At 35.3% G+C, this 20,584-nt stretch overlaps 1 protein-coding gene across 1 annotated transcript in view; it reads left to right on the top strand.

The window, feature by feature from the left end:
* Window positions 1-20,584, top strand: part of PARD3B (par-3 family cell polarity regulator beta) — a 1,311,536-nt gene that overhangs the window by 673,118 nt on the left and 617,834 nt on the right. The window contains exon 5 of the mRNA XM_044669413.1: window positions 16,308-16,396. Within this exon, the coding sequence (XP_044525348.1) occupies window positions 16,308-16,396 (89 nt within the window). The remainder of the gene's footprint in view (window positions 1-16,307; window positions 16,397-20,584) is intronic.

Genomic DNA, 20,584 nt, shown 5'->3' on the forward strand with positions numbered 1-20,584 from the left:
GCTTGATCAGATTGTTTGATGGGGATAAGATTGGGAATGTAGAATCTAAACAATCACTCTATTGCAAATATTAATAATAAGGAAATAGGTCTTGATCAATGAGGCATGAAAAAATCTAGTGGAATAGCTCCTTAGCTATGATAGAGGGTGGGAGAAGGGGAGGGAAAGAACATAAATCATGTTACCATGGGAAAATACTCTAAATAAGTAAATAAACTTAATTTTTTAAAGTGTCATGTTTTCTATAAAATTTAAGATTTACTATAATACTACTTCCTAGGACATCACTGCATAACAAAAATATACTGTCAATAAATTCAAAAGAAACCATTAAATATGCAGAAACATTCACTATCAGAAGCTTTAAAATATATCTGGAGTGCCCCCTCAAAAGTTTCTACTTATATTAAAAAATAGATTCTCCCTACAACAAATCAATCTTGTTACCTATACAGAAGCCTGTACAGTTTTTATACTGAACCTAAAAATGGCCTACACTTGAGTTCACATTCTTAGCAAAACAATGGTTTTCATCACACACACAAAATCTGTACAATAGGATATTCATTTACTCTTCATCATCCTCATCCTCATCATTATCCTCGTTTTCATCTTCTTACTCCTCATCAGGCTCATTCTTCTTCTGTTGGCTTGCCAGGAACCTTCTTTCCTGCTTCTCCCTTGCCCTTGGCACAATATGATGTAATATCCTTTTCATATTTCTCCTTTAGTTAAGCAACTTGTTGTTCATAAGTTACGAGAAGGTAATTGTGAAGATGTCATATTTGTTGGAAACCTAGCTAGGGAAGAGAGTAATCTCTAGACTTGAGCACAACTATTCAACCATTACCTCTTAAAAGAAGGAGACTAAGTGATCCATAAAGGATAGAACTTATACCTAGTTAAATGAAAAGTTCAGATACATGCGCATTTTTCTCTGTTCCAGGTGGCTTATTTCTTGTTCTATATTCCATTAACCCCACTTCCCCATTCTCTACTATTGAGAATTCTCATATATTTTGATCAACCTTATCAATGCAATTTCTATTCCAGACCCTTGACTAAAACCATTTCCCTTTAGCTTACCCTTCTACCACCTTATCATTTGATTTCAACCTGATTCATATTTAGCCAGTGTATAGATTATTGTAAATGACTAGTAACATGGATAACCAAGGCAAGAAGTCTGGCCCTGTGAGATATTGTCCTCTGGGCCAAGGAGAGTTTCAGCAAAGGAAATTAAGTACCCTGGACAGCTCCCAAGAGCCAAGTTATTTTGACAAAAACTAAATAGCTTTTATTTTCAGAATTATAAGCTTATTCAGTTGACTCCAGTTTTTTCCCTAAATTTTGATTCTTAGAGGTGACCCTCCATTTTTAGGACTTTAGAATAGAGGGGGCTTTTTAATTGACTTCATCTTCCCAAAACACAGTCTTTTTGTCAGAAGGAAAGGGCAATGAATTTTGTCCTGTCTGGTTCTTCATTAAACTATCCATCCTAAAAGTCTATTAGAACAAACCAGTGAGTAAGAGAGTCCTTCTTCTCTATGTTGAACATTTCAAACTCTCAGAATACTCTGTTATAGAGACCATTGCTGAGATCCTGTTATGTTTCCCCCTCTCAAAATTTCTCCCTTGACAAAGGTATGTAAAAGGCTAGGCTTCATTGAATCCCTTTGGTGAAAGATACCAAGATAAGTCAAGGGACATGAGCATTGGCAGACTAGTGCCCAGGAATATTCCTGAATTCAATTATATATGAGCATTGTTTATTTCAGATTCAGGTGTTCAGAATTTTTCATGGCTGTGTAACTTATTATTATCAATATAGATATCCCAGTTCAATAAGAAGGAAAAGGAATTCATGAATACTGGAAATGTCTTTAAGATTATTTAAGTTTGAAATCCATTAGGTTATTTTCATGATGTACATAGACATATTAAACAGGCAGTCAAATTTGCTAGTAGCCAATAATTTTTATGTTATTTTGGCTTTTTTAAAGAAGGGTTTGGAAGCCAGGTAGAATAGCCTCTAGCTTGGTTAGGTAAGTATTCCTCAAAGGGATGAAGATGAGAAGAGTTGGGACACAGAAGTATCATGGGTAGTATACATAAGAGAGAAATATGAACTGTTCATGAATATATTTGTGTTTCTTGTGTTTTAAAATTTTATTGTGGGCTTTTTGTTTTTAAATTAAAATAATCTTGCCTTAACCACAACCACTCACATTAATTCTCTCAAAGAAAAAACGTTTAAAGAAAGTATACCATTCCATATCTCTAAAGGCCTACCTCTCTACTGAGAGGATGGAGATGAGCTTCACCATCAGTTCAGAGTATCTTGAGGAGCTGATTTATTCATATTCTTGAATTTAGTCACCTGGTGGGATTTTAGTTAGAATTTTATATAACAACAAAGATGATGTTCCAAAGTGAAGTCAATTCATTCAGTTCCCACGTATGTCTGGGTATGATGGTTGGACAATATGTGATACTGAGGAAAGAATACAGGATATACAACCAAAGGACCAAAATTTGAATTTTACCTTCATCACTTCTTACTTGTGGACTTGGGGAAATTCAATTACTCTTTTTTTCAGTTTCTTCATTTGCAAAATGAGAGGATTGAACTAGATGTTCTTTCAGAGCCTTTCCAGCTCTAAACCTATAATTTAATGAACTTATTAAAATAGGTGACCAGGAATTTTTCAATCAAAAAAGGGGCAGGGGTTATTAGATATAGGATATGAATTTAAATTTTCAATTGGAAATTATATGGTTAAGAATCTCTGGGAGATAAAACACCTCCTGGAGTTGAAGAGTGGTACTAAAGGCTCTGTATGATATGTTTATTGTTCCCTTTTACAATGCCTCTTGTTTTCTAGAGTATTATGAGTAATATTTCCTGTGACCCATAGGATCATCATATCATATTATCATATATCGTTTAAAGATAATCCAATTTAACATCCATTGCTTTTAGCACTTATCTACTTATGTATGTTAAGATTGGTCTGTCATAGAACAAAGAACTAGCCATACTTACCTTAAGATAATAGTTATGTAAATAATATGCAAACAACACAGACAAACCTAAACAGGGAGTACAAGAAACAATGCACTTCTGTTCCATTTCTACATATTGAATCCCCATCTCCATCCAGTCTCAGGGAACAAAACTATGTGTAACTGCTTCTGGGAGGGATGCCATTCAGTCAGAGCCCACCCAGCTTCCTGAATGGAAATGCATATATAATTGATCACCTGAACATTTGGGCATCCACCAGTTTCCATACCCTTTGACTTGTCCTGGTTCCTTTTACCTAAGAGATCCAGTGAAGCCCAGTGTGTTCTTGAGAGAGTGACAGAACTTTGGCCATGAACTCTAGAAAAGAGTATTCTAAGAGTTTGAAATTCCTCACATAGAGAGGAAAGACTCACTCCACTCACTGGACCATTCTGATAGATTTTTAGGATGGATGGTTTAGTGAACCTGCTGGTACACAGATTCTAGGGGCTAAGCAGTTTAAGGTTTTATAGAATTCCTTTGGAGTCATGGGCTACTTTCCTGAATATCAATCAATTATTCTTTCTGTCTTTATCTGTGCAGATTCCTACTGAATTTGGGTAAAGAATCTGATCTCACTGAATTGGATTACTGTCTGTGTCTATTCTGTATTGAACTGGCCCTAAAGCCACCAATTATATGCCAAAGTAAAGTAGTGTGTTTTGGACCTCATATCTCTAGAGTTTTGGAGTCATGTTGCCATCATTCCAGGAGGTTTTTCCTAAGAGTAGTCTTTCATTGTTCTTTCTTCACATGTGACTGTTAACTGAACCATACCTCTCACTCTCCTACCTTTGACCCCTAAATGTCCCTCAAACACCTGTCAGCATAAGTGAACCAACAAAGTTCTCCCAAGAATACCCAATTCACTGAAGAGCAGAATAAGAAGATCTCTTTTCCAAATTTCTTCCTGATCTTGATCTAGCTACACAAAACTTATATATTGAGAGAAAGAAGAGTGGTTTATCTGTACCTTTAAAAGACAAGGTGCTTAGGATAATATTAGACAAACTCCACTGCAACCAAACCAACACTCAGTGACAGTATACCAGTTAATCTCAAGGAGTTGAGGCTGCCAGAAATCAAGGGACTGAGCAGCAGTGAATAAGATTCCTATGCTTGCTCTTTTAGTGCCCTCCTTGAGTGAATGAGCAGATGTTACCCCCCCCCAAGCTCTTTTGATACATAGACCTGCCCTGCTAGAAGACTTACCTTTATGATGCTCACTTATCTGTGGGCTCCACTTCCAGAGCAATTACACAGAACCATTCAAATAGGTGGGCACAAATCCACCAAGCCCTTGTAACTGATGGCTGCCAAGGCATTCAGGGTAAATCAGCACTGTCAATGACATTGTCTCTCTCTGAGTGACTTGTAATATGGACCTTCAGGCAATTCATGCAGTTTTAATGGCCACCTTTGAATTTCATTGTCTTCCATTGCATTTTGATATTTGAGTAATCATTTTGGAGTTGCTTTCTTTCTAATATTCCTCTCTAACCATGCTACTGAGGGGCAGCTGGGTGGTTCAGTGGATAGAGCACCAGATCTAGAGTGAGGAAAACTAATCTTCCTGTGTTCAAATTTGGCCAAAGATATTCACTAGCTTTGTGACCCTGGTCAAGTCCCTTAAAACTGTTAATTCCATTTCTTCATCTATAAAATGCTTGAGCTTGAGCTCTAGAAGGGAATGACAAATTACTCTACTATCTTTAGCAAGAAAACCCCAAATGGGGTCTGCCCATAGGCAACCAAAACAAATAAGCAACAACTAACATGCCACTGACAAATATATTCTGGAAAAATCACCTGGTAGAGGCTTTTGAAACTACCATGTAAAGATGTCCCTAACCTTGGTTTTTCTGAACCCTATTTGCTTTTTATTATAGAGATATCTGATGTTACTCTTTCACTTCTTATATTTTACAACTTTACTGAAAAATATAACTTCTTATATTTTACAACTTTACAACTTTACTTGCTTTTTTTGTTTGCTGTTCTTCTTGTTTCCTTGAAGTTCACTCCATTATTTGAAGTTTTGCTTCTGTGTACCATGAATACTAATATCCTCCATTGAAAGTGTCCCTTTCCCCTTCATCTTTCCACTGGATAACAATTTGGGCAGCATCATGTCATTATGCAGTCTAGACATGTCATGGCAGAGATTGTGTCAAGTGCCTCTTGTTCTAGTTGTTCTAGCAAGGCCTTTCAAAATGTGGTTATTTTCAGCAGTTCTTCTCATATGAAATAGAGAATCAGTTTTTGAAAACTGGATATAGTAATGAGGACTATAAGGGGGACAGATTGAATGGTGAAATTTGGAGAAAGATATGTGAAGGCCAAAGGGGAAAATTAAGAAAGAACATAATAGATGAGAACAGAGTAAATTACATAGGAAATAAGAAAGATAGACATGGAAGAAATCCTGGAAGTATTCACTTTCCTCGCAAACAAGTGTATGTTTCTTGTTCTTGTGCCATGATTTTAGAATCTTTCTCAAAACATCTGACTTTTTGCCTTTTAAAATATTGGAGGCCAGATGTTCAAAGAGACTCCATTCAACTTCCCTATGTGTACTTAGGATGTCTTGCTCTAACAGATAGTGAACTTGGCCAGAAGTTTCAAGCTTTTGTGAGGTTCTGAGTCAGAACAAGTAATTGATTGTGCTTATATGTGCAAAATTTCTCAAGCAAATTAAAAGTTGCCCTTAGAGAATTTGGTCCTTTTAGCTATTTCTTATTTAACAAAGCTTGGAATTTTAATTGCTTTGCCAAAATGCATATACTAGATTTACTACAGTAGCATTTAATTGAAATAGTTTTCAGCCAATAAACCTAAAATAAAGATGAGACAGAAATGTTTATATTTGCTATACTATTCCCAATCCTTACATTCTTTTTTTTTTTACTTACCTGCCTTAGGAAAATGATTTGTAGTTATAAAAACGATGTTTGCTCCATGAAACTGTCCATGTCGACAGAACTACATTCTAAATAGTTAAGAGAATGACAGTGTTTAAACAGCTAGATTAAATGAAAGAGAAGCAGATGTTAAAAATACCTTTGATCATATTTTATGGTGGTATCATGATCCATCCCAGACTCTTAGCAGAAGAGAACATCTATTAGGTGAAAGCAGTTTTGTTCTTAAACCTTTTCATCATTTAAGTAAAATAGCATTTGGTCTACCCTCAGAGGCACTGGGAACTACTTCTATTAAGGAATCATAAGAGTATTCTCTTTCTAAGGAGAATAATGATATAAAGAACTAGAAAAAGATAAATTCAAAATTAAGGGTATTTTTACTCTAAGAGAAATAGTTATCTATAAGTTGATGTTGGAACAATTAGAAAGAGCTTTTGGTCTCTCACAGAGTTACAAATAAGTTGTTTTGAAAAAATGTCTTTAATTTCTTATTGGTGATTTAGCTGTTCTTGAACCATGGTTACTGGGCATGTATAAGAAACACAAGAGGCTTTATTAAAAAAGGAGCCAATATTTTCATGGTGAATAGATGAATTTCCACAGACTTAGGAGTTTTTAAAGCAATCATTCATTCCACATCTTTGTGTGGAAAAAAGCATAGCTGGTAAGTATTAGCCTTATGTTGAAAGACTAACTGAGCAAATGAAATGCTGATTTTAAAATCAATAGTGGTTTTCATTTTTTGGTACCTAAATGAGGTTAATCAATGTGTCTGGTCCACATACAAGAAACACTGTGATTTTTTCCCCAATTCCCAGCTGTGTTTTGACTTCTTAGTATCATGTTTAGTCAGAGCCACCTTGCAGATTTTTCAAGTTAAAAAAACAACTCATGACAGCAAGGAGAATAAGTTTAAAAAATGAATTCATCTTCCCTACGACATTTCAGTATAGCTAGCTGTAAACCTAATATGGATGCAGTTTGGTTTATAGTCATCCCTAGATGATCTATATTAACTTGTGCATTAGGAAGAAATCATCAAAGAGAGTAGATAATTAAAGACATATTTTATTTAGCTTAACAATATATTGCAAATGTGCCTTACCTTTTGTAAAAAAAAAAAGCGTTCCTGAAAATTGAAAAGTATTATTCAATTTTTTTTAAACCCTTGTTCTTAGGTGTATTGTCTCATAGGTGGAAGATTGGTAAGGGTGGGCAATGGGGGTCAAGTGACTTGCCCAGGGTAACACAGCTGGGAAGTGGCTGAGGCCGGGTTTGAACCTAGGACCTCCTGTCTCTAGGCCTGACTCTCACTTCACTGAGCTACCCAGCTGCCCCTATTATTCAATTTTTAAAAATAAATTGATTCATTTTATTGCATTCCAGGATATCACTATTTCAAAGGAACCTACTAAGAAAGATTTTCAAGAAAAATAAGTAATAATCCCCTAAATGATCAGTTTTATAATATTTTTGTGGGTTTTTTTCTTTAAAGTGAGTGGTCACTTTAATTTTGTTTGATTTGCATTTTGTTTGCAAATTGTGGCATCAGAGTAAATGTTATTTGTTATTTGGTGGTGATATCTATAAGTTCATCCCTCAATCAACAGCTTCTATAATACAACCTTTTGTAGCCTAACTATCCAACCCACCAACACTCCCTCATCATCATTCAGGTTGGGTTCTCCAGAGAGCACTTCCAGGTACAGTTTATCCCAAAGTTCTCACTCCTGAAAATCATGACCTCACTTTCCCCAATAAGTATCGCCCCTACCAGTCAGCTTATATTTAATAATCAAGCAATAGAAATAATTATGTCAAAGCAAAGAAATTTACTTAAAACGTATCATAAGTATAGTAATCACAAACTATTCTTCCCTTAAACCAAGGGGAAACTTCAACAAATACACATTTATCCACAAGTAGAATTGGCAAACACTTAAGAGTTTATTGATGTTGAGGAACACCTGGAGACAACATGTATGAACAAAGTAAATTAACAGTTACCCCCTTCCTCCATGAACTTTCTCTTCTCCTAGTATCTCAAGCTGCTCCTCTTGGGGCACAGAATCTATGCCTAGTAAGAGTCTCAGCTAGAACTATATGGACTTGCTCGTCTCTGAAGCTCAGGTACCAAATATCAGGACAAATTCCCTTTTAAATTCTGAGTTGACTGTCTTCTGTGCTGCAAAGTATCTTTATCCCATTTCTTTTTCTCTTTTCATCCTGGTGGATGTAATATCTCCTACTGCAGGGGTAAGATTAAATAAATTGTGGTATATGGTCCAACTGGAATACTATTGCTCCATGAGAAATGATGAACAAAATGCATTCAGAAAAACTTGGAAAGACTTACGTAAACTCATGCAAAATGAAGTAAACAGAACCAAGAGAACAGTGAATGCAGTTAACAGAAATATCGTATGATGATCAACATTATCAGCAAAGCAAGTCACCAATAAGAGACTCCTGAAGAAAATGCTATCCATAGCCAAAATTATTAGAGTCTAAGCATAGATCAAAGAACACTCTCTTCCACTATATTTCCTTCATGAGATTTCTATTATATGTGTGATGTGTGACTTCAATCATGACATGAGCAATAGGGAAATATGTATTACATGAAAATACAGGAAATTATTCATTGTTTGGGGGAAGGGTAGAAAGGGAAGGGAAAATATGAATTTTAAATGTCAGAAAACAATTTTCAAAAATTTTTTCTACTTGCAAATGAAAAAAATTAATTAGAAAAACATTTTTAAAAAGACTCTGGCCAATGGAGGGAGGGAGAAGAGACAGAAATCCCCTGGTCCTCAGCTACTATCTGGTAGAGGCACAGGTGTTAAATTCCACAACGCTACTTGCTTTCTCAAATATATTGACTGACCTTCTCTTATCTGCCTTGCCCCATCCTGGTTGGACCATTGATTATCTTGCATGTTAGAAAAGACAGCCTCTATACAAAAGTAGATTTTCTCTCTCCATAAAATTGGTGTGATAATACCTATCTCTTCTCTATATCTTAAAATTATCATAGTTACATGTGGGATGTGGTTTGAAGCCTTTGCAGGAAAGGTGCTGTATAAATCTAAAGGATTGTTTTTGCTACTGTAATGAAGGAAGAAGATTAAAAATGGATTGGAAGATAAACATTTATGTATCCGCAAATATTTATTATGTCTACTGCATTCTTGGATCTACAAATGTAAGAAGAAAGTTTAGAAAGTCTCTATATGTAGCTCACATCTACCATATATCCAAGTTCAGTGTGCTTAAATTATTTCCTGTACTAATTTCCAAACTACATAGGCAAAGTTATAGAAAAGTTTATGGTTATAAATTCCATAGAGGTGAATGATTGCCATTTGTAAATATCACTATCATACTAGGCATAGCAGCTAGGAAGATGGATGGGAGAAGTCCAAATATAGGTTAATGTTTCAGGAGCAAAGGGTAGAATTTATGCCAAAATAATACTTTTCTGTGGTTCATTAGTACTTATAACGCATTTTCATATGTTGTATCTTATTTGCTATTCACAGTTTTATCTGAGTAGATGTTATTACCATTTTATTGCTGAGGTAACTGAAGCTTAATAAGCAACATATTAGAATAAAGCAAATCAAAGATTTGTACCAAATTGTTTTATTCCAAACCCAATGTTCCTACTTCTGTACCATAACACCTCTATTGAGATTTATTTTATTTTTAAAATTAAATTTTATTTTATTTTTCCCCAATTTCATGTAAAAACAGTTTCCAACATTATTCAAAGAATATTGAGACTCAGGGGCAACTGGGTATCTCAGTGGATTGAGAGCCAGGCCTAGAGACAGGAGGTCCTAGGTTCAAATCTGGCCTCAGACACTTCCCAGCTGTGTGTCCCTGGACAAGTCAATTGACCCCCATTGTCTACCCTTACCACTCTTCTGCCTTGGAGCCAATGCACAGTATTGACTCCAAGACGGAAGGTAAGGGTTTCAAAAAAAAAAAAAAGAATATTGAGACTCAATTTCTATCCCTACCCACCTCGTCTTTTGGGGAGGGATTATACTGCCCCAGAATTTGTTTTGAGGTGTTAAATCATAGTTTTTTTGGAGAGCAATTTGGTAGCAATCAGATGGATCTGCGTACCTTTTCTGCCATCTTGGCCCTCTGTGGAAATTTATAAGCAAAATTTTAGAGTGTAAATTTAGTTTCTATTTTGTATGCACACAGATTTTCTTGAGCCACCAATATGCATGTCAACATGTTAAGTGTACTCATCAGATGTAATTGGGTTTGCCTTTTTTTTCCAAAGGCATGCTACTCTTACCCTGAGAAAGTGAAACAAGTATTCCAAAATTATGACTGAGAATAACTTCTCATTATAATTATTATGTGCAGTTGCCAAGCATGTAATATCCTGGTATTTTTTATAACTCCAATACTTTAATTCACATATAATTTCAGAATGAACACAAGACTAATCATCCAAAATGAAAATTGCTTTTTTTTAAGACTCCAGTAATTTTTTTAGCATAACTCAATTTTAGTGGGCAGGTGGCTTCAAAACTGGTTAAAGTTCATCAAGAAAGAACGGTCAAACCCACATAGCTTCATTTACTTATAATGGGATAGTAAATTACTCTGGCCATTCTATGTTTGCAGAAGGGAATGGAGTTGAGGATTTAGTTTTTTTGTTTTTAGATCTCATTGAAAGATGAAAAAAAAGAAATGCTATTTAAAATAATCTCATTGTTTTTCATTTCCCTTGAAAAGGCAGGTATGGCCAAGGGAATTTAGGAGGTCAAGCAGCCCTTTGTCCCCACCCCACCTACACCCTGCTGGATAATTTTTTAATATAGAAAATATCTTTTTTGCAAAAGTATGTTTAAAGATATTTCAGAAGTATATTTCCTTACATGAAATTGGTGATTCTACCAAGAACAGGTTACAAAAGGATAGCACAATGCCAAAACTCCCATCCCCCAGAGCATCCTGGTCTCTCTGTCTTTGTTCTGTAGCCTGTGAACACTTCTAGTTGTTAGCTGTGGTGCTAACTAAATGTAAACACCTTTACTTTCCAGCTGCTGCTAATTGGTTTGGGAATATTTATGTAAGTGTTGATTTTAAAGCTAAATATAGTGTGTTGATGTTTAAATCCAACTCATTCTGGCTGTCAGAAAATGCTCCCGTGATCCTGAAAGTGTTGCTAAAAATGCTCACTTTTTTAAAACGTGGTAATTAAACTTGTCTGTTGTGAGAGCCATGTAGGATACATTACCTGCCCCAATAAAGGCAAGACACAAATGTTCTTGCCTGCTTGGCAAGATGGATCTTTCTCTTGAACTTTCTAGGCAGGAGAGCCAGTTGAAGAGATTAAGAACATTTTGAAACAGCTGCATCTTAGATGAAACTTATCACATCTCTGTATTCCTGAGCTGCTACAAAGCATAGCAACTTTAATGTACACTGTTTATTAAAATTTAAATGTAGCTTTGTAGAAGCATTACTGTTTCCAGAAATGAATTTAAGGCATTCCCAAACTTCAAGGTTTCCATAAGACTCAATGTCAGTCTCAAATTTGGCTAAATTAACACTCTTTTTTTCCTCTGTCTTCCTAATTTAAAAGACATGTTTCTACAGATCTTCTTCAAATTACATAAGCACACTGAGTAAAAAATAAATCATATTCATTTTTTGAGTTGTGACTCTTTCTTTCACCATGTAATTTATTGAAATAAAGATTCAAGTACTTTCGCATTATTGCTTTTCAGTTATTTCAGATGATTCTTGGAATGAGAGATCAGATAGTGATTGCACTCAGTTGCTGATATCCAAAAACTTAAAAGTTTTTTTCCACAGCAATGTTAAAATCAACCCGGATTTGTTTTTTTTTATTACCTAATATCCAATGGTATTTGTTGTCCCTCTCACATCTAGACAAGAAGTTCAGAGAAGATATACCTTGAAAATAGAGAAAAGGTAAAAAAACCCTTGTAAGAGAACTGGGAAAGACCTCCAATTTTATATAATACATTTGCATGTATCAAACCTCCTATTAATATTCAACACATTGTTGTCTAGAAACATAACCATAAATATCTAGACTGAAGTTTAGAGTCTTAGAGAGTTCTTAAAAAAAAAATTCGTTCTTCTGAGCTACAAACCTGCAAATTATTGTCTATCTAGTTCATTCTTTCACAGCACTAATGAGGAAGAGTCTACTTTTACTCCAGGGAAATGTTTGACTAAAAGGACATCTAGTCCAATTACCTCATTTTACCAAAAAAAGAAATCTAAAAAACCAAGTGACTTACTCAAGCATCTACAGTTAGTAAGTGTAAGTTTTTGCTAGGTGAGAAATTATCTGTTAGCTGAAATAGTATGATATAGTTATGACCCATTTAGGAAACTGGAATACAGTCGCTTTAGGATACTATTTTTTAAAAACTCCTTCCTTATCTAAGAAACAATGCTAAGTATTAGTTGCAAGGCAGAAAAGCAGCAAGGGTTAGGCAATTGGTATCAAGTGACTTGCCCATGGTCACAAAACTAAAACGTACCTGAGTTTGGATCTGAACTTAGGACCACCTGATATAAGACCTAACTTTCTATCTACTAATATACCTAGCTGCCCCTTTAGAATATTTTTTCTACTGAGGAACTGAATCTAAATTCAGAATATTTTTAAAAATAATATTCTTCTACTGAAGAATTGAATATCAATAATATTCTACTAAGAAACTGAACAATATTCTTTTGTTAAATTATGTACCTATCTTTCATTCTTGAGTACCCACTTACTGACTGACATTATTGCTTACAACTTGTAGTCAACTCTGAATTATCTTTGAGCAGATTATCTGCTTTTGAACAGATTATCCACACTTGAGCTGGGCCAATCTTGCTTCCAGGTTCTAATTGATATTGCCACCTACTTGGTTTAATTAAGTATTTTGTTGACATAAATAGGATCTTTGCTCTTCTTCAGGTTAGAGGCAGAAGAGAGAAAAGAGAGCCTTTTAAATAGCAGCTTGAAGGTGTGAACTAACAAGTGAATTAACTTCCCAAGGAAAATGTGAATTAAAAAGCTTAATCATAGTGGCCAGCTATCTTGGTCAGTTTAAGAAATATCATATCAGGGCTCTTCCTAAGGTAAAATGAGGAAAGGAAATGATTTTCTATTTTGACATTTAATCTCTCTAGAACTTAGTTTCTTCATATAAATGTAAATATATATATACACACACACATATGTGTGTGTGTGCATGTGTGTGTAAGAGAGAAAGAGAAAGAGAAAGAGAAAGGATTAGAGTAGAAAATCTTTAAGGTTACTCTCAACCCTCATGTCTTACAAGTCTCTGAAACAAATATGGAGGATCAGACCTTTATATAACAGGTTTCATTATTCTCTTTGATGTGCTGAGAATTCCCATAGTCATGCATAAACACAAAAGGATTTCCCAAGGCTAAATAAAAATGATTTTTAATTATCTTCCATTTTTGACTTATCTATTTGACTGTGTTCCCATATCCCTCCCCATCTGACTAAATAAACAAGAAATGACTATAGATTTAATACATTTTGATATAGAAATGTAGCCAAAAATAAATGTCTAAAATTAAATTTGGGTTCTTGAAGCATGTTCCAAGAGTATTCAAGTTATTCTGAGCCCTAAACCTTCAAATTGTTGGCTAAAACATTCTTTCAAAGAACTAATGAAGAAGAGACTACCTTTACTCTAGGTATTTATTTGCTTACCCAAATAATCAGATAGTAATAATAGCTACACATTATATAATGCCTTAAAGTTTGCAAAGCACTTTATATTTATCATTTCATTTGACTCTCACAAACATTGTGGGAGGTAAATTCTTTTATTATTTTCTTTTTATTAATGATGCAATTGAGACAGATGGGATTCAGTAATTTTCCTTTGGTCACACAACTAGTAAGTGATTGAGCCAAGATTTGAAATCAAGTTTTTCCTTACTCCAGGTCCATCACTTTATCTACTGTACCACATAGCTGACTAAAATGTGTAATCACATATCCAGCTTATAGGTTAAAAAGTCTGAGGTCAATAAGTTATTTTTATTTGCTTCTCTTCTTCTGTAGTATGAAATAACATTAAGAACTTTGGTTTCAGAATTCCGAGATTTTTTTATCCTGGCTTCAGCACTCTACTTAATTCACAAGTTTGTTGTAAAAATAGTGTTCTGAAAGTTCATGTAGCAATTTTACTAATTAGTACTTTTATATCTACAACATTTCTACCCATCCTTTAAAATACAACTCATACTACCTCCTCTATGAAGCTTTCCCTGATCCCCTACCTCCACCTAATCAGTAATAACCAATTACTTTGTGTACCATTCTTTTGATGTGCTTGTCATCAGGTAATAATGGTAATGGTCCAGTTAAATGTTTATGAATCTCACTACTAGACTGAAAGCCCCCTGAAGCATAAATTGTTTCATATCTAAACGTTTTTTATTTCCCCAAATGATTTAGCATTACTCTTTCTCTACATAGGCACTGAATAAATGTTATTGAATTATGTTATAGAACCTGCATTTTTTTTTTAATTTTTTACCCCTTCCCCACCATTTCCTTCATTCTGAAGTCTAGCATGTCCCATTTGTCCTATCAATCACTCATATTGTTACTTCACAATATTTGTAATCCTTAATTTTGGTGTCCTCACACTGTTATTTTGTTTCATTTAAGTGGACTTTAATATGCAACATGGTATACTGAAAAACAATGGGTTTTAAGAGTCGCCCTGGTTCAAGTCCTGAATCTATTAACTACTTGGACAAGTTAATTACTGTCTCTGGACCTCCATTTCCTAATCTTTAAAATGAGGGGATTAGATTAGATAATTTTTCAGGTTCCTTCTAGCTATAAATTTACCTTATTATTCCTATCTCTGTCCTTATTTGCATAACTGCTTGGACACCTAAAGGAACTTACCAAACCAATAACCACCATATGCCATTTTGCTACCCTGTCCAAAAATAAATAAATAAAAAGAGAGAAATTTAATGGGGGAGATGTGGTTCATTTAAACAAATACCTTTGGTTAACACAGTACTTAAGTGAGTTGTTTTCTTAAAGGTGTTATTGTAGTTTTTTAAAGTCTAAATTTCTCATAAGGTGAGATTAAATTAGAGTATATTTTCATTTTAAAACTAAAATACATTTGCATGATAACCCAGTTCAAATTGCTTGCCATCTCTAGGAGTAGAGAAGGAAGGAGACAATTTGGATCTTATAATTTCAGAAAACATATGTTGAAAATTATTACATATAATTGGGAAAATAAAATATTTTAAAAGAAATAAAAATTGATTACATCTATATCTTTTTTTAAAAAAAGAAGATTCTTAGAACTATACAGAGGTTCCTTGATCTATATACACAAAGCAGTACTAAAAAAATGACTATCCTTATGGCAAAAGATTCTTCATGCTCTAGCCAGAATTAATAGCTTGGGAAAACTATCTGTATGTCTCTTACCATTAACCTCCTCCTCCTGAAAAACTGTGAATCACTGGAATGATATCCACTGGAAGTGCCCAAACATGATCTTGGTAGCAAAGAAATGATTCTTATGTGAATTAGACTCCCCCAATATGGCACTATTTCTAGATCACATCTTTCCTTTACTGTTCTAGAAGTATGACAGTCTTACTCACCAATCATCTCAAAGCAATCCACTTCTACATTGGGAGAGAGTTTTGCAATTTTAGAAATTAAATGGTTGGCTTTCGGTTTGGTCTGGTGAAGATCACATTCTAAATCAAATTCTCCTTGGCAGAATGACAGGTGTAGATTTATGTCTTTCAGCTATATTCCTGTTACATTCTTGAAAGAAGTGACCTCTCAAGGCAAGATGTTTTTTATGGATTTTGCTCTGTTTATATTACTGCCATGAGGGCTACGGTGCAGTACAGTACATTAAAGCCAATACATCACTGGCTGTCAATGGTGTCTTCCCTTGGTACTTCTTTTTCCTTGCTCATATGAAAAAATCCATCCCCCAAAATCTGTAGATGATGAGCACAAAGGCAAATGATCATTTCCAACACTCTTAACATTACACCGCATGTAAAAAGTCCACGAGGGCATTTCAGAAACCAAATAAGAAAGAAAAGAACACAAGGAGAAATGAAATGACTAACACCTGTTCCCAAGTCTTCCCAGAGATGAGAGAATTTGACCAATAGAGAATAAAACCACAAGGGCATCTGCAATGTTTGAACATTCTGTTCTTATTTCAAAATCTAAATGGAATGTCTGTATTTACCTATGTCTTTTGCTACAGGGTTCACCACAGAGTTTGGAAGATGGGGAAGTCATGTTTAGTGGACAGCCAGAACTGCTGACATCGCAAAATGCTAAACACACATCCAGGTACTTCTAATCACCAGTGTGTTTTTCCGTTTCATAAACATGTCTATACAGTTCTTTCTCAGAACTTGAAGTAATGCCCTTTTGGGAACATCACCATGTTTTCATTAATAGTGTTTCCTTCCATCATATAACCCTGTAAAACCTAGACTTTGGAGACCATCATGGTACATACTGGACTTGATCTTTTTCTTTTCTGAAAATTATATTGTTGCTTCTTTGAGAATTACAAAATCTTGGCCACAGTGTGTGAAATGAATACATCTTCTGAGATGGTCAACCACCCTCTTCATTCATAGCCCTGCTTTTTGTTGGTATTGATTTGCATTCCAAACTGCAAAATCTGTGAATACCTTTCTTTTGCCTGCTGTACATTAAGGTGCGTGGCAAATAATTTCATTTTTGATAGACCTGAGTGATTATTGACCTTCATTTTACAAGATGGTGCTCTTTTTTTGTAGCCCAACTGAAGGAAATGAATGCTAACAGGACTAGCCATCTTTTATTTTTGACACTATTTAATTTTAAAGAATAAAGGGAATAATCTCTGAAACCACCTACTCCAACCCACATATAAAAAGGAATTTTCTTTAGTTCAATCCTCCAAAAGGATGATACACATGTAGGCTCTATCTGAAGGTCTTCAGGGAGGAAGAATCAACTGTCCCCTGAGGAAGCTTTGGGTTGTTCCAATTATATGTCTATCCTTGTATCAAGCCAAAATCTTCCCAGGAACCTCCTTCCATTGTTCCTAATTCAGCCCTCTGAGGCCAAGCCTTTGTTCTTTAGCTAGAGCTAGGATTTGTCTGGACCATTATGGTTGGAGTTCCATAGCTTTGTCTCACTCAATGGCTGACATTATCTTTTGACCATACAAAACCTCCCTTTTGAAAAGATTAATAGGACCGGTTATAAATGGGAGTCTCTTACCTTATACCTATTATTCTTTCTCAATGTAATCTTTCTGAAAGTTTGTCAACACCTCGTAAATTGAAGATATATTTCCTAATGGTGATATTTGCCATAAGATTATAAACTTAAATTTCCAAGGCATCACCTTAGAACCTGGTTAGCACTTCATAAGTACTAGGCTAAGTAGCTTTCTCCAGGCAAATGGGTGTACCTGGTTTATGGTATCATCAACCAACCAACTAGGCTTAATCCTCAGCATTGATTACTGAGAGGGAAAGAAGAAACCATTTTTAAATTTCTTTTATGTTTTTGCCTATAAAATATAAATTTGTCAAAATGACCATATTTATCAATGTGATATTATTATTAATGATTAACATTTGTATAAATATTTAAAGAAGGATATCATTTAGAGTGAGTGAATATATAAATAGAGCATATAAATTCCTAGAAAAATGTAGGTGCAGAGCAACTAGGTGGTTAGGTGGAAAGAGTATCAGGCCTGGAGTCATGAAGACTCATCTTTCTGAGTTCAAATCTGGCTTCAGACACTAGCTATATGACCCTAAGGATGTCACTTGACCCTGTTTGACTCAATTTCCTTATCTGTAAAATGAACTAGAGAAAGAAACGGCAAAATACTCTAGTATCTTTGATAAGAAAAGCCCAAATGAAGTCATGAAGAATCAAAAATGATGAAAAACAACTGAACAAAAGTTAAGTGCTTTCTCACAGGGTTCAGTTTTTATCAATCACTTTTAATATACTTTGATTCTATCTCAAGAAGAGTAAAGAAGGCATCCTAAACCATTTTTAGTATCAGAGGCTTTCTGAGGCATGTATTTAATCTCATACATTCTTTTATCCTCATGAATACTTAAAAATGGAAAAACCTTACAGATTTATAGAGGTTTCCTTATATTTGCTCTTACTTTCCTTGTCCTAACCTCTCCTTCTTTCCATTTCTAATTCCCTTCCTTAGGTTGCTTTCTCTCCCTTTTTTCTTCACAAACTGAATCTTGATCTCTGTACCTATTTAATGGGTACAAACAATGCCCTGATCTTTAAAAAAGTTAAAACATTTTCTATCATGTTGCTTACCTGTTTTTTACACAAGCCCTTGGATGCTAGTTTATTAGTATTTATCATCCCCTCACTGAATAAACATCTTCCATATGGATAACTTGAGTTCAGGGGACGGGGCTGTAACTTTGCTAAAGATTGCACCCAGAAGATGGGAAGAAGTGAGACAGCATCAGAATCTGGGGAAGTGTTGGGGAAAAGGAGAGTGGGCACTGGTGCTGCAGACCATCTGGGTCTGTAGTTTCCAGAACCATCTTTTTACACTATCAAAGGGATAATGGTGAACATCAGCTTCTGGCCAAGTATTGGGATGAATCATTCCCCTCCATAAAAGGGCAGAATGCCTTTGAGAAAAAATGTCTTCAACAAGACTAATGACTCTGACATTGAGGTTCTCTTTTTTTGGAAACATGACCATCATCTATGAGGGCAACATTGACCTTTTCCTATACATCCCAGGCAAATGAGTCGACACTTGTGTCATTTCTCACCTTCCTGTTTGATTCCTTGAACTCTGTGTTACAGAGAAACATAGAAAAGCATTAGGGAGTAGAAAACATAGGTGAAGCTATGGTAGTTGACAGTTTTGGTAGGTTGGTAGTTGACAGTTTTGGAGAATAATCCCCAGGAATGAACATTATCCAAAGATGATAATGACCTGTCTGAACAAAGTATGCCCCACATCCTTCTGCCTAGATGCTATCTGCATGAAGCTCTCTGCTCCAGGCTTTCACTAAGCACCTTCTTCCCCTGTAGCAATGGTTGAGGCCAGTGGACATACTCATGCTAATACCCTCTCTTGGTTCAGTACCTATGTTTCTTAATACAATTTGTGGATACCCTAGTTCTGGCTTATTTGGGCTTATTCTTCCCTACTTGCCTTCCCTCCTCATACTCTAGCTCAGTGATTCCCAAAGTGGGCACTACCACCCCCTGGTGGGTGCTGCAGAAATCCAGGGGAGCAGTGATGGCCACAGGTGCATTTATCTTTCCTATTAGTTGTTATTAAAATTTTTTAAAATTAATTTCCAGGGGACTGAGTAATATTTTTCTGGAAAGGGGGTAGTAGGCCAAAAAAGTTTGGGAACCACTGGTCTATCTAAACAGAGCCTGCTACATCAAAAGACTTGGGAGTTAGATGGAGACTAGAAGGTAGCTGTCACTAAGAAGGAATGGAACAAAGACCTAGTTCCTACAATGAATGGGAACTTGGGGAAAGAGATTTAGGTGACAAAAATAATGATGGAGCTGGGTTCTAGTTTCAGACATGCTGGAAAACCCAAGATTCAGCTCCTCCCTTAGTCACTCACCCTGAAGAAATAAGGAAGAAAGTCAAGGGTGAGGGAGGACTTCATTTGCTAAGGGTAAAACCTCATGTGCTAATGCTAGAGATAATATCCACTGTGTGAGCACAGTTTTGTTATGTAGTAAATTGCTTGTGTGTACTAAGTAGTTGCTTAGTACTAAAAAAACTAAGTGTTTACAAGTATCTTTGTACACAGTGATCCCTCATCTATCGTGAAAGTTACATATATATGTGTGTGTGTTTGTGTGTATATATATATACATATATATTTATATATTTTAAGGCTTTATAAATCTTTCCCACTCTCCTATCAACCTTTTACACGCTCTTATTAACCTACAGTAACAGCACCCAGGATACAGAACACAGTACTGTGGTTGGCCACCTTTCATTTTATCAGCCAATGGTGTGCCAGGATAGATGTAACTCCATGATACAGAATTAAAGATTAAAAAAAAAACAAACAACTCATGATACAGTGAAGCCATGATAAGGGAACTGCAATATAATAAGGAGAGATGACTGTACATATAAAGGAAAGAGAACCTGTTTCTACACATCCCATGAAAGAAAAGGAAGAAAGGAAGAAAGAAAGAAAGAGAGAGAGAGAGGGAGAGAGAGGGAGAGAGGGAGAGAGGGAGAGAGAGAGAGAGAGAGAGAGAGAGAGAGAGAGAGAGAGAGAGAGAGAGAGAGAGAGAGNAAAGGAAAGGAAAGGAAAGGAAAGGAAAGGAAAGGAAAGGAAAGGAAAGGAAAGGAATAGAATGAAATGTCATTTTGGTAATCATTGATATTCTTGTCCTGATGCTGGTCTTCTTAATGACCTCAGCTTTCCCAACAATATCAGTATCTCTGATCTCACTTAAATAATTGTTTTTAAACAATAAAAATTA

This window comes from Gracilinanus agilis, chromosome 3 (assembly GCF_016433145.1).
Source record: "Gracilinanus agilis isolate LMUSP501 chromosome 3, AgileGrace, whole genome shotgun sequence".
NCBI lineage: Eukaryota > Metazoa > Chordata > Mammalia > Didelphimorphia > Didelphidae > Gracilinanus > Gracilinanus agilis.